Raw genomic sequence first — 19,105 nt, 5'->3', positions numbered from 1 at the left:
CACCACTTCAGTGAGTGAGCATGTCCTGATGGCTCCAAAGAAGTCCGCCAACCTCAAGACAAGCTGGGCCACCCCTTATATTGGGCTGTGGGTCAGTGGGGCCCCCAGCTCACTACTGGGCAAGGCCAGGCCCTCCGCAGTCACCCTCCTCTCCAAAGCCCGCGCCTCTGCAGGCCTCCCAGATCACCATGGGAGGAACATTCCTGGCTTCGCGGCCAGCAGTCAGCCCCGGCGCTGGCCCAGGGCACTCCTTCAGGAGATGATGGATGACTCAACCGGTGTCACCTCTCAGCAGTCACTGCTCCTCTGTGGTTGCGTGGGCGTCCAGGTGCCCAGAATGGATGAGTGAGTGAGTGAGGGAGTGGGGGATACACGGAGGAAGGTCTGGACACACATCACCACCTCAGAAGCCTCTGTGGGACACAGACAGGCCCCTCGACCCCACCCCTCCTTCATGCTCTTCCAGACCCTCATCTCTCTGACATCACCCTCTCTGCCTGGCTCCTGTGCCGCTCACCCACGTCCTGGGTGCCGGGAGCAGTTCCCGCCCCGACTGGGCACTTAGGGAACACGGTCCCCTCTCAGAGGCGGAAGCCAGCGTTCAAGGAGTGAATGCTGGATGAGTGAGCAGAACCAGCACCTGCGTGGCGCCCAGAGGCTGCAGTGGAACACCGCAGGAGCAGAGGAAGGTCCTGGATCACGGACCTCCCAAGAAGAACTTGGGGCCTCAGCTGATAAAACTGTGTCAAAAATAGAGGCCGTTAAAAACAAAACTTTTTTAACAAACTGATGGAAACCCCCTTTATCAAAAGGAGCTGCTGCAGATCAAGCCACAAAAGTGACGTGTCCAGGAGTCAAGGACCATTTCTCGAGCAGATGATGCCACCTGTGGGGATGTCCCCGGGAGGAGCTGTGAGCGAGGGGCTGCGGCTGTCCCCAGGGCAGCGCTCAGGCGGTCCGGTGGAAAGCAGTCACTCAACGGTCATTAAGAAGAAGAAAAAGACACTGACAATGTTCCTGGATTTGGCAAAGAAACGTTGGGCCCCAGGTGGAGGGTGGTTATTTAGAGAAAGTACCCTGGGCCAATTTGTACTGGGGATTTTTTTGGACAGAACAGCACTTTGCCAGGTAGGACATTAGGACAGAAAATGCAAGAACAGATTAAATAATTCAGGGAAGGTCCTGTGCTAGGAGCGGGCAAGAGAGAGCAGGGAGCTTACCTGCCCCCAGCCCTGACGAGTGAACGCCCTGTCTTTCCCACGGCAGTTGACAGCTCTCACAGCTGGCTGCAAAATTCCTGAATATTTAATCACTGTTTCCCACTTCCCAGGGTCTGGTGGTGCCCAGAGAGCCCAGCTGCAGGGGGAAGGCAGGGCCTCAGCCCATGGGTTGAGCCCACCTTCAACTTTGCATCCAGGTGTCCTGCTGGTCTTTGCTGGGCGCAGCCCTGCCCGTGGGCCCGGCTCAGTCACTGCCTTGGTCGCAAAGCCCCTGGGGCTGGTCTTCTTTCAGTAAAATCAGGAGGCAAGACCTGGTTCTGCAGCTCTGATTGGCCAGCTCCCCAATCTCAGAGGCACTAGCAGCAGGGATGCTCAGCGGGGGCCCATCCCAGGCCTTTGGACACAATGGGCCTGGTGAGGAGCTTTGCTGAAAGTTCCCAGAAAGTCCCAAGGTGACCTGAGGTGTGTGTCTGTCATCAAACCCACTGGGGGTCACCCAGGAGCCCCGGTGGTGCAGCGGGGACCTCTTGGGCACGGAGGAAGGGGCTGGGATATGGGACCGGAAGGATCCGCCGTCAGCGGTGCAATGGAGGCGGGGGTGGCGCTCGGCTTCCTCCCTGGGAAGCAGCCATCACGCGAGTCCCACTTGCGTGATGGCTTCCTCCCTGGGAAGCAGCCATCACGCGTGTCCCACTTGCGTGACATGTTATTAGGAAGCTGCCCTGCAAATGCTCCCTAGTCACCGTGAGGCTCCAGGAAGACACACAGGGTGGAACGCAGGAGCGCTCGGGTTTCAAGGTCCGGGATCTGCGCTCACTGAGACAGACGTGAGCGGCTCAGCCCAGCGGCTGAGCACCTGCAGCAGGGCCACCACCTCATCAAGGTCTGGACCAGGACACAGCCAGACGCTCCTCTCGAAGGGAGTGGGGGAGATGCCGGTCCCTCTCCTCCCTGCCCCTCCCACCACCCCCACTGGCTGAGTCCCGATGGAGGAAGGGGGCGGGGCCCGGGGACCCAAGGCCCCCCTACGCGCTCTTGTCCGAATAAAGGAGCCCGGAGGCTTCCGCATGGCATGCGATCAGGAGGCTGGCTGGAGAGTCAGTGGAGTGAGTCTGGCTATTCTGGAATTGTTTCAGAAAAAACTGCAGGTGTTCTGGAGTTTGATAGAAGCAGTTTAAAAACTAGTTTGTGTCCACAGCTAATCACACCCTTCGGTCAGCTGTGGTTTCTGTCTAAACCTGAACCTCTGTGTCTGCCTTGCGCCTGCGTGTGCCTCCCTGACCCACCTGCCACGGGGCGCGCGTCGGCAGGTGGTCTGGTAATCCTTACCTGCTGACCGGCTCGGGGCTTCGGGGGCCCTGTGGCCTGAGGGATGGACCATGGAGCGCCCAGGCTGCACTCCCGACAGGCTGCCCCTCAGGCCAGGCCCAGGGTGCAGCCCCAGGGGACAGCCCCAGGCCCAGTTCCGGGACGGATGTGACGTTCCCACTGGCTGGTCAGACACTCTGCAGCCTCTCTGGAGCACAGTCGAGATGGCACAGAGCTGGAACTGGCAAGCCGGGCACAGGATCTGAGCTGCACGCGTGGAGTGAGCCCAGCTGGCAGGCTGGCCGCCCCCCAGCCCTGACCAGAGGATCTGCCTCTGGAGCTGGGCCTGGAGGTCCCTCCTCACCTGCCTCTACCCCAGGGTGGGGCTGTCATAGCCCAGCCCAAGGCCAGCGGGACACTGGGGACGACAGGCTCCTGATACGTACCCCTTCCCCAGGGAAGCGCGTTCCACTGTGTGACGGTGCTGCCCCTACAGACTGCTGGCCTGGCCCCTGGAGGGGAGGAGGACCGCACGGTCACAACTGCAGACCTGACACCCTAGCAGCATCCTGTTATTTCCTGAGCATTGTATGTTTTTTGTCATTTGTCCTCACTGAACCCTCACAGGGCAGGCGGGCGGGCGGAGTGTGGCTCTGCCCCTGGTGGAGAGAACTGGCCGCCCGTCTCAGGCCCTGGCCCCCAGTGTGAGCTGCCCTCACTCCTCTCGGGAACCAGGGAGCACCCCCAATTCTCCGGGTTCTGGAAGGAGAGCCAGGTTAGCTCTGGGAAGCCTGCATGCGTCAGAGGATCCTTTCCGACGTGGCTTCTTGACTGTGAAAGTGGCACTTCCCTTGTTAGGCGTCAAAGGCAGACAGGAAGTCCGGGAGGTAGGTAATTAAGTCTGTTTCTTGGCCTCCCCTGGGGCTGAGTTTTATTCTGATTCTCTAGGACTGTGGGCCGCCGGTTGTCAGGGACGCCTCTGGCCCACGTGGGTGTGTGTGATGGTCAAAGCCTGGTTCAGGCACCCTCCCCCCATGACCCCCCGTCTGTCGACCCCGAAGCCCAGACCCTGCCCAGAGCATATGCCCACACAGCACCCACTCCCTCCGTGGAGAGGCCACGGTCCCCGAGAAGGGTGGCGCAAGTCCACTGCCAGGCCAGGATGCAAGCCAGCAGCCACCTCAAGGAAGTCCCTCCAGGAATGCCTCTTGAGTGCCAAAGTCACTCATTCTGATTCAGTGTCCTGACTCTTCCTACTGAAAAACAGTCCAGGATAATCCCTTCCTCAGTGCACGGCGGGTCCCCCTCTGCCCATAAGGTCCCCCTCTGACCACGGGGTCCCTTGACTGTGGGTCTCTCATCTACAGCCAGTGGCCTTTCCCAGATCTGGGGGGTTAACGGCTCCTCCAGCGCCCTTTGTTGTAATACGTTTCCACTAGTTTTTGCTTGATGCTTTATTTTGTCAGAGACGCTGAGGGGTTCTTGGGTTTATTCCATCATTAGGTGACGGCTTATAAACCACCTCTCCCCAGTTGGTGGATGTCGCTGTCCTCCGAGGCACAAGGTGCAGATTTCCCCGTCCTCAGCCCCTGGTCCTGGCTGGCCCAACCCTCTCCCCGCCTTCCCCGCCCCGTTCCCACCTGCCCCCAGAGAGGACATGCTGAATCCACACGGTGACTGAACTCTCTTTCTCCCCAAATGGTCTACTTGGAGTCCCAGGAAGTGGCTTTCTTTTTCAAATTTGGAGGTTTTATTGGAAGCTGAATAGAGAACCCAATCAGTTAACAAAACAAAAGTAGAAGGTTCCAAGATTATGACTGCAGACGCGGGTATAAACGGAAAGCTTCTCTGCAAGGCAGGTGCTAAATGCCTCCGTGCACACAGCCCGGGCGTGTCCAGCGGTTGAGGGCAGGTGTGGAAAGTCCCCAACAACCCCAGGTGCCGGCTCCCAGGTGGCCCGGGCCATCGGAGAGCTCATGCCTTCCGGTGCCACGGCCACCGCAGCGCTCCGGCCGGCATGTCACACTCACGGGACACAGTCTCCGCAGGGCGCGGCCCTCCAGCTCTCGGAAGCTGTGGCCGAGCCCCGGGGTGTCACTCTAGCGCAGAAGCTGCTGCACCTCCCAGGTCGGCACAGGCAGGCTGCTCCCGGGGACAGCGCCGTGCCCCGCCTCGCCCTGCTGGGCTTGACCCAGTTAAGTGAGGACTCGCTTAGGGTGCAGGCACTGCAATTTATACCCACCCCACTTTTTGAGAAGTGCTTTTTTTTTTTTAATTAAGTAACTTTCCTCACTAAAAACTGAAGTGTGGCCCTGAAGCTTCTTGATTTTGGAGTCTGGAGGTCTGGGGTGGGTTCCCGATGGTGATGTTTGGGCGAGGGCAGAGGCCGGCCTCCACAGGGGTGGCTGGCGCGCAGGGACCCGGGCCTGGATGATCGGCTGAGACAGGACTTGCTGGACCTCGTTCCCCAGAGCCCAAGCCCCGGCACCCGCATGGCCCCGGCGGCCCCGTGGGGCACCTTCCCCGTCACACCTCTGGTCAGTGCTTCTCCTTCGAAGGACTCCCCGCCCGGCCCTGTCCTCCACCCTCGACTTCCCCACCCCTGCCCGGTCCACGGGTGCAGCCTCCCGAGACCAAGAACTCCATTCCCAGCGCCCCTCCAGCGGGGCCGCGTCCAGAGCGCGTGTCCAGGGATGGGGGGCGGCGCCGCCCAGGCACCTGAAGGGCTCTGAGCCAGCGGGCAGAGAGCGTGGGTCCCAGGGAAGGCTCAGTACAAGGTGGGGTCCGCCCTCCCCAGGCTCTAGGGGGGAGAGCCTGCCTCCTCTCAGCTGCCCTGGTGGGCCCCAGTGTTGCCGGCAGCCCAACCCCAGGCCCAGCTGCTAGGAGCGGGGACCACGAAGAGGACGATGCGGGTGTCAGGGCCCGCACCCTAGACAAGGGAGTCGCGGTCTCCGCTGTGGTGCCCCATTGGATGCTCCTGTGGGGCAGGACCCCAACCCAATTGGGGTGGGAGTGGGGGCTCTCTCACTGGGCCCAGCTCCTGGCAGGTGCTCCCTTTGGTGGAGGTGTGAATGGGGCCGTCACATGGGGCAGAGAGCCTGCAGCTGCCAGACCGTGTCTGGGGTCCGCACCTCAGCCAGGCTGCAGGCTGGCACCCTGGGTCCCAGCCGGGACCTCCCCTCTGCCCCCTAGGAACCTGCCTCTGTCCCCTCCCCGTTTCTCCATCTCCTGGGCCCAGCACCTCTCAGGCTGCATTTTAGCTGAATCATGGTATTTGCTCCCTGGTGTCATTTTCTGGGCTCAGGTGACTGGGGAACTTGCTCTGGATCTGCTGGGAGCAGGTGTCACCTCTCCTGCCCCTGGGTCAGTGCATCTGGGACATTGCGAACCACATGTGTACAACCAGGCTCTCTGAGCAACCTTCCTTCCATTAAACCAGCAGCGCCCTGACTCACCCAGCTGCCTCTCAGAGAACAGACCTGGGCCTTCTGGGGGACCACTCCCTCCTCACAGCCCATCCTGTCCCTGCCGGGGAAACCCCAACTCTGAAGTGACAGTGCCCTCCCCCTTCCTGGGCGGCCTGCTCACAGCAGACTTGGACACCTGCAATCTCGGGGACAGGAGGCCCAGAGAACACTGAGAGAGGAGCAATGAATCACTCCCAGGGGAAGGGCAGGGCCTGTGCTCAGACCACAAGGCTGGTGCAGGGGGTTGGGCCAGGGAGGATGATAAGGAAGGAGGGCGCTGGGGAGGGAAGGAGGTGGGGGAGGGAGGACAGTGGGGGCAGGAAGGAGATGGGGGAGGGAGGTGGTGGGGGAGGGTGAAGGATCCCACTCAGTTCTTGGCCTGGATACTCCTTGGTCACCTCCCCCTCCCACAAGACCCAGATCAAGGTCTTCAGGAGCTGATCCTGGTGTGGCCCCAGTTCTGGTCCTGACTCGGGCGGCTGACTGCACAGCTCCTGGGTGTTGGAGCTTGTTCATATTGGTCTTGCAGGGGCTCAAGGCCCCCACCCCCGGCGGGCCACCCTCTGGTGGTGGAGACACCCGGGACTCCGGACACTAAGCCCCGTGGCCCCGGGACAAGGTCCCATCCTGCCACCATGGAGCTGCTCCACCCCCGCGCCATCACAGAAGCCCCAGCTGGCCGCCCCTCCCTGGTCGTGGCAGCATCAACCCAGATTCAAGGAAAGGGGGAAGCGTTCACTAGCGACAGAGGAGCCTCTCTCCTCAGGGGACCCAGGAGCCACTCAGGACGCAGCAGGCTGTGGTCAGACTGCGGCCCCGTGGGGCGGGCAGGGGGAGGGTGCTGGCGGGATTGACGTCAGGGCGGTGGGACTGCTGTGGGCCAGGAGGACGCCGCTGCTTCCCTGGGCTGTGGGGGAGGGGGAGTCAGTCCCCAAGGGCAGAGCCAGCCCAGACAGGTAAGCTGCCTTCTCCCTGAAAACGTCCTCCTTCTGAAAAGCCGGGCTCGCAGGGAGGTTCGGGTGGGATGTGCCTGCCGCGCCTCCAGCACCGCCTGGAGCCCCTGGGCCCTCTGCCCTGGCCAGTGCCCAGCAGCACGGCACTGGGGCTGGGGCAGGCGGGGGTTCTCTAAAGCCACAGCCTCCCTCCCCAGGATGGCTGTGGTGCCTGTGGTCACGGGGTGTGTGTGAGCTGTGGGGGTCGGAGGAGGCACCTGGTTCCAGCCGCCTCACCTTGCAGGAGGGAGAACTGAGGCGCTCCAAGCACACGGCTGCTGCTTCCTTCTGTCCCCTGCCCTGGTGACGAACCTCCCACCTGCCAGCCTGGGCTCTCCCTCTCTGACGGGTGTTGAGTGCACACCTACTGTGCTCAGGACGTGCAGCAGGGGCAGGAGCCACAGCACCCAGAGACCAGGACTCCAGCGGCCAGAGTGGCCAGGGGCCCCACCCCAGAGCAGTGCCAGCACCCCGGATTCTTGTACCCAGCCATCCCCTGACCTACGCCATTCCCTGGGGCTGGCCCAGAACTCTGTCTCCTCCCCTGTGCCCAGTGCAGATGGGGACGGGGACAGTGGCTCTGCTGACCCTGCCCTCCCTCAGGAAGGTGGCTGCAGGGATCCCTGGGACCACTGACCTTTGGGCAGGATGCCCGTCTGCGGTGGCTGTCCTGGGTGCTGGGGGACGTTGAGCAGAATCTTGCCTCCCACCCACTAGAAGACACAGCAACCCCCAAGACTGACCACCAAATGTCTTCATACCTTGCCCAGCACCCCCTGGGGGACAGGGCCACCCTGGGGGAGAACCGATGGGGCAGGGCTGGGTCGCTGACTGCAAGCTGAGTGGACCAGCTTGCCTGCGTGCTGACCAAGGTGACTGGACAAAGGCAGGCTGGTAACTTGGATTCTCAGAAATCAGGCTTCCGGAAACATCAAAACATGGCATTCACATGCTGTCTGCAACACAGCATGGGAAGCAGGCAGCCGTCCCCAGGCTGAGAGGGCGAGGGTGACCCGAGGGAGCCGGGTAGGCAGAGAGCAGTGTCAGCCCCCGAGGCCCAGAGGGAGAAGCAAGGGTCTGCTGGGAGCCAGTGGGGACACGATAACTCGGGGCACGGGACCTGGAGGGCGTGGCCTTGGCTGGGAGCCCCAGTCCAGGCAGAAACCACAAACGCGGGGTGGGAGAGCCCCTGGGCGGCCTCCCGGGCCCGGGCGTAATGGGGCAGAAGCAGGAGCACCGGCCCCGCTGCTTCCCCAACTTGGAAACCGCTCCTGATAGGAAAGCGGAAAGTCTCCCTGCAGCTGCCCCATCCTGCTGGACAGAGAACCCAGCCCCAGTATCTGCAGGGGCCCTGAGGGTCTGCTGAGGCCGCAGGCCAGGCCTGGGCAGGATGGTGGAACGGGCCCCTCGGTGCACCTGGCGTCACATCACAGTGGACAGAGGGGCCCGCACCCCACCTGCCCGCGCCCACCTGCCCGCGCCCACCTGCCCGCACCCCACCTGCCCGCGCCCACCTGCCCGCACCCCACCTGCCCGCACCCCACCTGCCCGCGCCCACCTGCCCGCGCCCCACCTGCCCGCGCCCACCTGCCCGCGCCCCACCTGCCCGCGCCCCACCTGCCCGCGCCCACCTGCCCGCGCCCCACGAGGGCCCCTGGGCTTCTTGCTCTAGAGGCCAGTGAGTCAGCTTTCTGGGACTCTTTTGAAAACAATGCATGTCTTGTAATGCTTTCATGTTAAAAGTCTGAGTAGAGTCCTCATCACATTTGTGGAAAAGCCGTGTGAGGGCCTTGTGGTGCAGAAACTCATGAAGGGTTCCCAGAAACACATCTTGGCTCAGGCTCTACACTGAGCCGGCCTCGCCAAGTTTGCCGCGAGTCTGGGAAGTGCAGGCCTCCCACACCCTGCCCTTCGGTGCTGAGTGACCAGGGGCAAAACAGGCTTGTTTTCCTGGGGGGTGCGCCTCCTTTGTGGAGCCTTCCAAAAACAACAAACTGCTAGATTCAATCCAGGAACCAACATGGAAACCGTCTGGGTGGGGTCCAGGCCCCGGCTGCACGCCCCCGTAGCCACTGCTCCACTCCAGTCACTGGGGGGACCTGGTGGGCTCCCAGGAGCCCAAGGTTTGAGGCGAGGTTTTGCCTTGAGACTGTGCAGGTCCTCATGGGAGATCAGCAAGGGGCTGTGGGCCACAGGGCCGGGGGCAGAGGCCGCCCAGCACACTTCGAGGGAGTTTCTGCTGCATTTGGAAGGCTGCCAAGTGCCAGGAGAACAGCCCCATTCTGAAGGACCACGATGACCACCTGTCCAGGCCAGTGTCCGCTGGAAACACGAGCCTCAGCCCCGCCCAGGCTGGGCTCCTGCCTCTCCAGGTGCGTCCCCCCGGGACGTCCCCAGCACAGATGGCTGCACAGCCCAGCACAGACATTGAAAAATTTCGTTGTGCTTTTGAGGAGGAAAACCTAGCTTTTGACCAAAACAAAAGAGGTCGGGTTTTCTTCCCGGTGCAAATGCCCTAGAAGAACATGGATTCCGGGCAGTCTTCAGTGTCCACCACTTCCTGCTTTAGGTCCCACGTGACAGACTCCAGGGCCCTGTGCCTTCAAGGCGGAGGTGGGGCACGAGCCTGAACAGCGGAGCCAGCGCGCAGGCCACTGCAGCAGGACTGACCAGCCCAGCCGAGGTCACCCCAGATGAGGGCAGGCGTCCTCTTGCCTCTTTCTGAACCAGATGCCCTTCCTCCGGCCTCGGACACTGGTCCCACAGCGCGAGTCCAGGGTGTTGAGAAGAGCTGCGGGCTCTGGGGGGCCGAGGGTGGGAAGGAGCCGTCACAGCCCTTCTCATTCGGTTTGGCAGTGAAGGAGGGAGCCCACTTACTCGGGGGTCCGCGTACCCAGAGCTGCTGGCCTTGGGAAAAGGCCGCCCGCTGGGATCAGGGAAGCGCGCAACACGTGCTCCTGGGGTCCGTGTGGTCCTTCCAGGGAAAGCCCTGCCTGTCCCCCCCAAAGCCGGGGGGCTCCACGTCCGTGCATCCCAGTGCTAACGGCGCAGACAGTCCCCTCTGCCCAGCCGGCCAGAGTCACTTCCCAAGCTGCCGTCCGACGTCCCTGCTGGGCCTCTCCCGGGGCCCTGTCCAGGCCTGGGGCTCCACTCTTGTCACACGTGCTCTTGGGAGGAAAGAGGGAGAGGGCGTGGGTGGCAAGTCAGCTCACTTTCACTTTGGAGGCAGAGGCTGATCTCAGGACTCAGGTTGGTGAAAACAGAGGGACTGGAGACGCCTGCACACAAAGCGCTTCCTGTGACTCTAAGGTCAGGCAGGCCCTAATTTTTTGGTAAGCTGTGTTCCGGGGTTGTCTGAAACTGGCTGCAGGGACAAGTGAATCTGCTGCGGCACCAGGCGGCCATGTGACTCGGACTCACCTGGGTGAACAGGTGTGCAGGTGCCACTGGCTGGGCTGTGTGCGCCCTGGGCCCACCCTCCCCTGACGGCCCTTCTCACAGGTGGGGAAGCAGGGCTCTGGGAGGTGCGGCCACTTGTCTAAGGTGTGGAGCCCGCCAGTCGGACTACGGAGACCCTCACAGCCCACGGCATGTGCTGGTGGGAAGCCCAAACTGAAGACCCTGTGTGTGAATATTTTCCCAAATTGGGGCGGGCGTCTCACTGGTCTTTGCTCCGGGACTGTGAGGTGCTCGCCTGCACAAAGGGTGTGGACTCGCAGGAGAACCCACAGTGGGCCGGGGTGGGGACACGATGGTGGGAGGACGGAGAAGGTGGGGGGCGCCTGGGGTTGTGGTCCAGGAAAATCCCGTGGCACACATCAGCAAGTACACCAGAGACAGGACCACACGCCAGGAGGGCCAGTGGGCCACGCCTCCCCCTGGGTTCCACTGTGTCTCTGGACCTGGAAGTACCTACTTCCTGCCCATCGAGTGTCACTCGTGCTGAAAGGCGGACACGGGGAGAGCCGCCAGCCCAGCCTGCCCGGGCCCCCAGACCCCCCGGCCCCCCGCACCTCCTCCACAGGCCTCCTTCCCTCTTGGCAAACTCACCGGTGACTTCCACCTCTGGCCTCGAAGCCTGGGCACCTGTTGGAACAAACCAGAAACGCTCAGGGTGGGCAGTGAAGAAGGAATGCACTGAAGACCGCAGGGGCCTCTGCCCAGCAGCCCTCCCCACCCCGCCGTCTCCAGCGGCTCCCTGCTCAGGAAGGACGGCAAGAGGCAAGCGTGAGAAGCACTTCAAGATGCTCAGGGCACCTTCAGCGGCCTGGCAGCGTTGGCAATGGGGCTGTGGGCGGTGGGAAGTGTTGCTGGGATGATGGAATTAGCAGCCAAGCCGAAACTGCAGGGCAGCACGGAGAAGCCCCATCCCGCTGTGCTATGACTCCTTAGTCCAGCTGAGCTCCCCGTCCTCCACTGCCGGGGGTCCAGGAGGCGACCAGCTTCAGTGACAGGACCTCTGGGGACGCCTGCTGACCTCCACCGCCAGGCTGGCCTGGGGAGACTGCGCTGGGCCCCGCCATTCCCCCAACAGGCCCGGGCCGGGCCCGGGCCAGCACGGCAGGCCCTCTTGTTGACATCTGGGTGGTCCCAGGGTCCACGTTCTGGATTTTTCTGCTCCCCACCATGAGCTCTGCTTCCTTGTTTAGCATGGTCAGTACCCATACTTTCTGGATCCGTCTTTGTGTTTGGCCAGAATCCAACAGACCGCCTTGAAGGGATCCCAGCGGCTCAGTGTCCACAGATGCCCTGGGTCCTGATCTCTGTACTCAGGGGCCGCGTACCCTCCCCAAACCTGGGCGCCTGCCCGCCGAGCCAGGGTCGTGGGGACTGGGGACGCACACCCAGAAGCGTCGGTGTGGCCGCGCGCACGCGCGGTACCACAGGGAAACCATGCCTCCCGTGAAAGAACGCCTTGCAGAGCTTGAGCAGGTCCTGGAAAAGGGCCGCCCCTACCCCGACGAAATAAATGCTCGCCGCCTACAGCGCAGGCCCCTCGGATACCTGCGTAGCTCCGGCTGGGGCACCTGCTCCTGCACAGCCAGCCAGTGGCCACAGCCACGACCACGGCCAGCACGGCCAGGATGCTGGGAACCGCCCCGCCTCCCCACTCGCGGGTGCCATCGGCTGGGTTCTCCGTGAAGCTGTCCTTGGTTCCGGTGAACATTCCTACAAGAAAGGAGAGTAACCCCCGACTTAGGGCCACCAGGAAAAGGGGGTGTCTCCACCTGAAGAAGCCAGCGCTAAGGGGAGTGCTGACCTAGCGGGCTTCCTGCTGGCGTTCTGTGACTCTTAAGCTACGAGGCTGATGGAGAGAAGGGCTTTCTCTCTCCGACGGGCCCTCGTCTCTCCCTGGGGTGTCACCCTCCTCCCCTACCTGTGTGACCTGTATTTGGAGCCCACCTAAAGCCCCACACCTGGGGAGGGGCATGGCAGGAAGCGGAGCCTTCCTGGCTTCCTAAATGTAATCAAATTAATTAATTTTTTTCTCGCTTAATCGCTGGCTTTAAAAAAATCACAGTGAAATTCACAGAACATAAAATTAACCATTTAAAAGTGAACAGTTGGGTGGCATTTAGTACACTCATGAGGTCGCGTGGCCATACCATTATCTAACTCTGGAACTTTTTCACCGCCCCAAAGGGAAAGCCCCTGCCCGCCAGCAGCCCCTCCCCCTCCCCCGGGGACTCCAAGCTACTTTCTGCCTGTTTGGATTTCCCTGTTTTGGACATTTCACAGAAATGGAATCACACACCGTGTGGCCTTTTGTGTCTGGCTTCTCTCACTGAGTATCACGTTTTCATGGTTTGTCCACCCTGCTATGTGGCCTGTGCCTCACACCTTTTCGTGGCTTAGACTCCACTGTGTGGGTGGACACGCTGTGTCCATCCCTTCATCCATCCCTGGACACTCGCGTTGTTCCCACCTTTTGGTTACTGAGAACAAGCTTCAGTGAGCATTCATGTACAAGCGTTTGTCTGAGTCTCGTTTCCAGTGCTCTTGGGTTCACACTTAGGAGTGAGATTGCTGGGCCACGTGCTACCTCTGCTTAGCTTTCTAAGGAATCAGCAGTTTCCCACAGCGCTGTGCTGTCTCACGTCTCTCTGGCAGCGCACGAGGGAGCCAGTCCTCCTGTCCTAATGTCCGAGTACTTGGCCCCTTGGAGCGTGGTTCTCACGGGCAGACAAGCAACAGCTTCCTCAGGCAGCTTGTTTCAAATGCCCCGTGTTTCTCCAAACCTGGAGAAGCCACGAGCCAGACAGTGGCTAGGCCTTCCAGGCACTTTAGAACCATCTAGAAGCTTCTCCACGTGTCCTGATGCCCAGACAGCCCAGAGGTGCCGATTCAGAGGCTCTGGGCCCAGGGGTGGGTTGACAGGCTTCCCAGTTATCCCACAGAGCAGCGGGGCCAAGACCACAGCCCCAGAAGAGCCTCCCGGTCCCCTTCCCTTGCCGCCTGGCTGCTCCGCTGGGAGGCAGAGGTCAGAGGCGGGCTTTGGTGCAGCCCAAAGACCGTGACTGCTGAGCCACAGGGCTGCACCCACATTCCAGGAAAGAGAGTGCCTGGCTGCAGGAGTTGCCGGCAGCTGGGGTGCGTCCTGGCATGTGCCGTGGGTAGGCTGCGGGGCTGCACTTGGTGAGATGCGATGCCATCACCACCGTGAATTCTGACAGTTTCTGGACAAGGATTTCTGTGTGTCTTTCCATGCTGCACTGGGCCCTGCAGGTTTGTGGCAGGTCCTGATAGCTCCCTGTCTTCCTCCTGCAGGAGGCAGGCCCATGGGCCCCATCCTGCAGCTCTTCTGCTCTTCCTGGAACCCCGCCCCCATCAACTCAACACTGGTGACAGGGACACACTGAGAGCCTGTGGCTTCTCCGAGGGAGTCACCCGCCTGCACCCTTCCATGGGGAGGCCTGGGCCAGCAGTCAGGCCCAGCCGGACCCCAACACGGGGGTGGGGGGTCCCAGGTTCTTTGGAGCGGGGGGCTGTGCAGGGGGTGGCTTCCACCCTGATGCTGTTCCTGCCTCGTTCTGTGACTTCTGAAATGATACATGACCTTTCAGAGCCTCAGTCCCTCACCTGTGAGATGGGTCACCAAAACTGAGCCCCGAGAGTGAGGATTAAGTGCCCTGAGTGCCCAACAGTTTCCTGCCCTCAGTCGCCGCGGTAACGCCTGCCTCCCACCTCCTCCCCATTTCAAGCCCCCTTTCTCTTGCTGCCACCGAGCCAGCCTGCGAGGGCTTTTGTCTTCTGCCTGGGGAGAGCCCCCCAAGCCATTCCCAGCCCACAGCCTCGGGCAGGGGTCAGCGTGCAGACCCGGGGGACCCTACCTGTCCAGCTGCTGACGGTCAGGTTCTGGTGCAGCAGCACGTTCTCTATGCAGCAGCCCACGTTCACGCTGGGTGTCCGCCCGAGCCTCAGGATGCTGACCACGTCATACAGGCCCCGCTCGTTCAAGGACACGGTGCTGTTCTGCAGGGCCGGGTCCAGCAGGCTGTTGTCTGTCCTGTTGATCCAGTACACGTTCGGCCTCGGGTAGCCATTTGTGGACGTGCACGTGAGGGTGAACTCCTCATCCTGGGACGGGCCGCTGACCACAGGCATGCTGTAGTTCGCTGCCAAGAAGGAAAACGGGCTGAGGGTCAGAAGCGGAGGGGTGCATGGCGCCCAGGGCCGGGTTAGAGGGAGGCGGCAGTCACGCCCTGACCCCGGAGGAGTAGGGGACCAAGGCCACGCGGTCTGGGGAGCCGCACAGGTCCTGCTCTGCCCAAGAGTCGCCCTTCCCGCCCACGGGGGCGCTGCTGAGCCCAGCAGGCGGTGACTGGCACCCACTTCCTGCCCCAAGGAGGTTGGCCTCCCTGGAGTCCAGTGACAGAGAGCTGGCAGTTCACCTGAAACAGACACAGCCCGTCTCCCCAGAACTATGCCCTGAGCAACTCCGAGGAGAGGCTCTAACTGTATTCCTAAATTCTGATCTCATTTAGTGCCTTATAGTCCTCCCTCTTCATTTCATTAAAAAAATCTAGTGGGAGTTGAGCTGGAGAGCTCAAGGCAAAGGCAGTGAGATTGGGGGCTGCGTGCGAAAGCAGCTCACGGAGAACCTCCTCATGAGCCGAATGGTCTTCCAGCCACTTCGGCTTTGCGCGGGTAAACAGGCGCCCGCCACAGGCATGGGGGTGCTCTTTACGGGAAGACACAGCTGAGCGGCCTACAGAAAATGGGTCTTACTGGTACTTCTTCAGGGACATGCGGCGGCGGTGAAATCAGCTCTGCCCCTTCCGTGCTCTTACCTGCCACGTGCAGCGTGACCACAACTTCCAAAATCTTTTTTAATTCTAAGGATTTCCGAAACACCAGGCAGTTAAATTTCTGTTCGTCCTGGGGGGTGATATTGCGCAGGTGGAGAGAGAAGTCACCCCGCTTCATGCTGTCCAGGGACAGCTGGGCCCGGCCCTTGTAGTGGTTGTCGCTGTGGCCAGCGGAGTTGTTCCCGGAGAGGTAGTAAGTCACCACGGAGTAGGTATTTGGTTTGTCCGGGATTTGCCAGTAAACATAAAGGTCATTTAAATCGAAGCTGTTTCCTTCAGGGTAGACACAGCTGAGCTGGACGTCGCTGCCCACCATTGCTCTGACCTCCTGTTCCTGAATCTCTGCAATGATCCAGAAAGTACAAAATCCATCTTCCACAGGTGACTCCTGGCTTCAGAGTCACACTGTCGGGGGGAGGGGAGCCTCTGGGCTGCAAGACTCAAACACCAATTCTGACTCATCTCACTAGGAAAGGAATGTGTATAGAAGATGCACATAGGAAAGCCATGCTATTTTAAAACTTTGGACATCTGCTGCAAGCTGCTCCAACGTCCTGCCCAGTGTCAGTTCTCTGCCCTGGCATGGGATGCCAACACTGGGAGAAGCAGGGATGTGAGAACCTAGGGCTGCTTTCCACTGTTTCTGCTACTTCTTGGGACTTTATAATGAATTCAAAATAAAAAGGGTTCAAAAAATTCAGACATTTTAAAAGAAAACAGCAGCTTCTCAACAACATTCGAATGCAGCCTGCACTGCACTGGAGAAGGCCCAGTGAGGTTTGGTGGCCTGTTATGACCACTTGAATGCCCGCAGGGAAAGTGACCATGTCCCCTGACCCATCACCCATGGGCTGGAAAGCTGGTCAAGGCCTTGGTCTCAGCTGTGGTGCCACATCCCTGTTCTATGCTCTTCTGGAAGCTGGTGGCTTTGGGGAGTGAAGGGGCTGGAGAAGCAGGCTGCCTGGCTCCTGGCTCCTCTGGAAGTGGAGGTTCTAAATCACTGGGGAGGAACTGCACTCTACTTCAGACACGAAACAGAACAAAAACCACAGAGTCCGTAGGAGCGCTCCCCTCTGTGGCTTTCAATCCCACACATGACTCTGGTCTTGGGGCCCAGCTTTCTCAAAAGGGCCCCTGGAAAAGCAAGAAGGGCAGTGGGGAGGCCTGCACCCCACGGACCTCACTGCTCAGCACTGAAGGGATTGGAAATCTCCCGTAAGAGCAGCGACCGCACTTACCGGCTCGCAGGCCGCAGAGTAGCAGCAGGAGCAGCTCAGGACTGGAAAAAAAAACAACCCAAAAGGCAGGTGAGGCCCACTTCTTCCAAATGGGAGCAGGAGATGGTTCCACCCATCATGGAAACGGGGTTACCTCCACAGCCAGCCAGCGCATCAGCCGAGGCTCCCCGGGCATCCAGGGATTCAGGGAGAGGAACTAGGACCACCACTCCCTGCCCAGCACGGGAAGTCCCACGGGGCTGGCGACCCCTGCAAGGGACCAGCTCCTATGTTGACAAACTCCCCTCAGAGCGATAGTGAGAGTGCTAAAGGGCACTGAGAGGAGTCACCAACCCCTTGGTGGCCTGGCCTTGCAGGGATGGAGTCCAGGATGCTGGATAAAATCAGAAAAAACCCACTGTTGAGGTGCTGACAGCAAGAGCATCATTTAAAATCTGAGAGGTAGAGGGGACGTAAGATGCTCCCCCATCCCATCCCATCGCCCCTGGCAGGGTCTGGTGAGCTGCAGGACAATCTTCCAAAGGAATAGGATCAATCTGAAACCAGATCTGGTGGCTCTGCCCAAGCTGGTGGGCAGCTTGGCACTGGGGCCAGCAAGCCCCTCTCCCCGCCCCCAGGGTCCTGGAGCCTTCAGTCTGGGAGCCTCTGAAACTTGCACGCCTCAGCCTAGCCAGCCCTGCCTGCAGGCCTCCCAGAATGCGGTGTCCCCTGCCCCACCTGTCACCACCCTGCCCAGGCCCCGGCCCCTTCCTCCCTGGGTCAGAGGGGACAAAGCACAGGCAGGGCCACCTGCTCTGGGGTGTGGGTGGCGAAGGACAGCTGTGACATGCCAGCACTTTACTTTCCTTTCTTGCAGGAATAGTCTTTACCTGCACTTCTAACTGGAGAGACTGGGCGGTGGGACCCGGGGCTGAGCAGGCTTCTGGGCTGTGAGGGTGGGGACACCTGAGGATGGGGAACCTCACCAGCTCACCAAGGAGGGGCACCGGCTGCCAACCCTACAGCGTCCCTGAAGGGGCCTTGTGGCCAAAAGCTGGGAGCAAAGTTGTCATCCACCTCCTCATCTGGCGGGAGACCAGGAGCCTGAGCCTCCCCGTTTGCCTTTGCTGAAGCAGGAGGGGGAATCCCAGGCGCTGGGCGAAGGGGGAGGGATGTCAGCAATCGGTGGGCACCGGCTGGCATTCGAAGTGAGTAAGAATGCCCTTGACACAGCCTGGTCACCCCCTTGGTTCTTCTGCGCGACTCGCTGGGGGCGGGGGCGGGGGAAGGAAGTGAGCGTGGGTCGCTGTCTCCTCTCCTTCCAGCTGCTTTCCCACCCTCAGCAGGGACCCGCCCCCAGCTCGCCCGCGCGCTGCCGTCGCCCGGTCCCCGCCGCTCTCCCCGCGCCGACCCTGGGCCGACACCTCCTCCCGCAGGTGGCCGCGCCTCCCGCGGCCCCGCCGGATGCGCCCGATGCTCCCCGCGCCCGGCGCCCCAGCGGCGCGGCCAGGAGGGTGGCCCTAGGCTCGGGGCGCCGCTCCCGACCCGGCGCCGCCGCTCAGCCCCCCGCAACCCCCGGGCGCGTCCGCTCGCCCGCTCACCCTCTCAGCGGCATGGTGGGGGCGGCGACCTCGGGCAGCGCTGATCTCGGGCCGCGGGAGAACTAGGAACAGGAGAGCCCTCGGGCCGCGGGAGCCCTCGGAGCGCCGGAGGCAGCAGCCACCGCGCTCCCGCCGCGCCTCGGAGGCTCTGGGCGCGGAGCTGGTGGGGGCTGAGCGCCGGCCCGATCCCGGCCCCGGCCCCGCCCCCGGCCCCGCCCCCGGCCCGGTTCCTCCCGCGGCCTGGGCCGCAGGCGGGGCGCGCTGGAACCGAAACTTGGACGCTGACTCCAAAACCTTCAGCCCTTCCCACGAGAAGGTGCCAGTCGGGCCCTGAGGGGCGCGGGGCGGGGGCTCCCGGTCCACCGGGCTGTAGGTGCCGTGGGAAGTTGAAGGCAGGAAAGGCCCCAGGGAGGGGGACGGCCAGATGTGCCGCGAGAGGGCCCGTGGGAGGCTACGTGCTGCCCCCCAGTGTCCCGCAGGACGTCCGCGCCCCCAAACGCCCCGGCTCCGCCTGCGCCTGTCCGCCTCCGAGTCCTGAGTCTCTGCCCCAGGCGGGGCGGGGCTCAGTGCTCTCCCTCCCGGACCGGGACCGGAGTCAGGACCTCTGGCCCTCGGTGAGGCCAGAGCCCCACGGCTGTCTGGGGATGGATGAATGTGAGAAAGGAAGGCGGGAAGGCGGGCAGGCCGGCTCCCCTTCCCAGCCAGCCCTAGATCTCCACCCCTACCTTTGCTCCCTCATCCCTTCTGGGTCCTGGGCCACCCGCCGCAGCATTTTTGCGTATTAAAGGCTCGAAGAAGCCCACGCGTGGAAACCAGTTCGTGTGTGCTCCTCCAAGCTTGTGGGACTGGGCACTCTCGTTTTCTGGCCTGGAAAAAACTTTTTTGAGCCTCAGATCAAAGGGCAAACGTGCCGTACTCTTCCTCCCTCCCACCCCTTCCAGTCCACTGGGCCTCCTCTCTGCGAGGCCCAAGTCAGTCAGGGCTCCCCTTC

General features: G+C 61.8%; 1 protein-coding gene across 4 annotated transcripts; it reads right to left on the bottom strand.

The window, feature by feature from the left end:
* Nucleotides 1-8,703: 8,703 nt before the first annotated feature.
* Nucleotides 8,704-18,756, bottom strand: ICOSLG (inducible T cell costimulator ligand). Of its 4 annotated transcripts, XM_074343508.1 has the most exons (8): nt 18,115-18,751; nt 16,668-17,780; nt 16,535-16,575; nt 15,279-15,638; nt 14,319-14,603; nt 11,992-12,156; nt 11,038-11,073; nt 8,704-10,265 (listed from the first exon to the last, which is right to left on the bottom strand). In XM_074343508.1, the coding sequence occupies exons 4-8, from the start codon at nt 15,610-15,612 to the stop codon at nt 10,144-10,146; spliced, it is 942 nt and encodes a 313-aa protein (XP_074199609.1). In that variant the 5' UTR covers nt 15,613-15,638; nt 16,535-16,575; nt 16,668-17,780; nt 18,115-18,751; the 3' UTR covers nt 8,704-10,143. The 4 variants fall into 4 exon arrangements, with proteins under 4 accessions (XP_074199609.1, XP_074199568.1, XP_074199722.1 ...); XM_074343467.1 differs by lacking the exon at nt 16,668-17,780 and having other exon boundaries at nt 18,115-18,748; XM_074343621.1 differs by lacking the exon at nt 16,668-17,780 and having other exon boundaries at nt 8,704-10,154; nt 18,115-18,652.
* Between the last annotated feature and the right edge of the window lie 349 nt (nt 18,757-19,105).

Source organism: Camelus bactrianus, chromosome 1 (genome assembly GCF_048773025.1).
Source record: "Camelus bactrianus isolate YW-2024 breed Bactrian camel chromosome 1, ASM4877302v1, whole genome shotgun sequence".
Lineage (NCBI taxonomy): Eukaryota > Metazoa > Chordata > Mammalia > Artiodactyla > Camelidae > Camelus > Camelus bactrianus.
The sequence above is the reverse complement of the archived record's forward strand: the minus strand, read 5'-3'. Positions and strand labels throughout refer to the sequence as shown.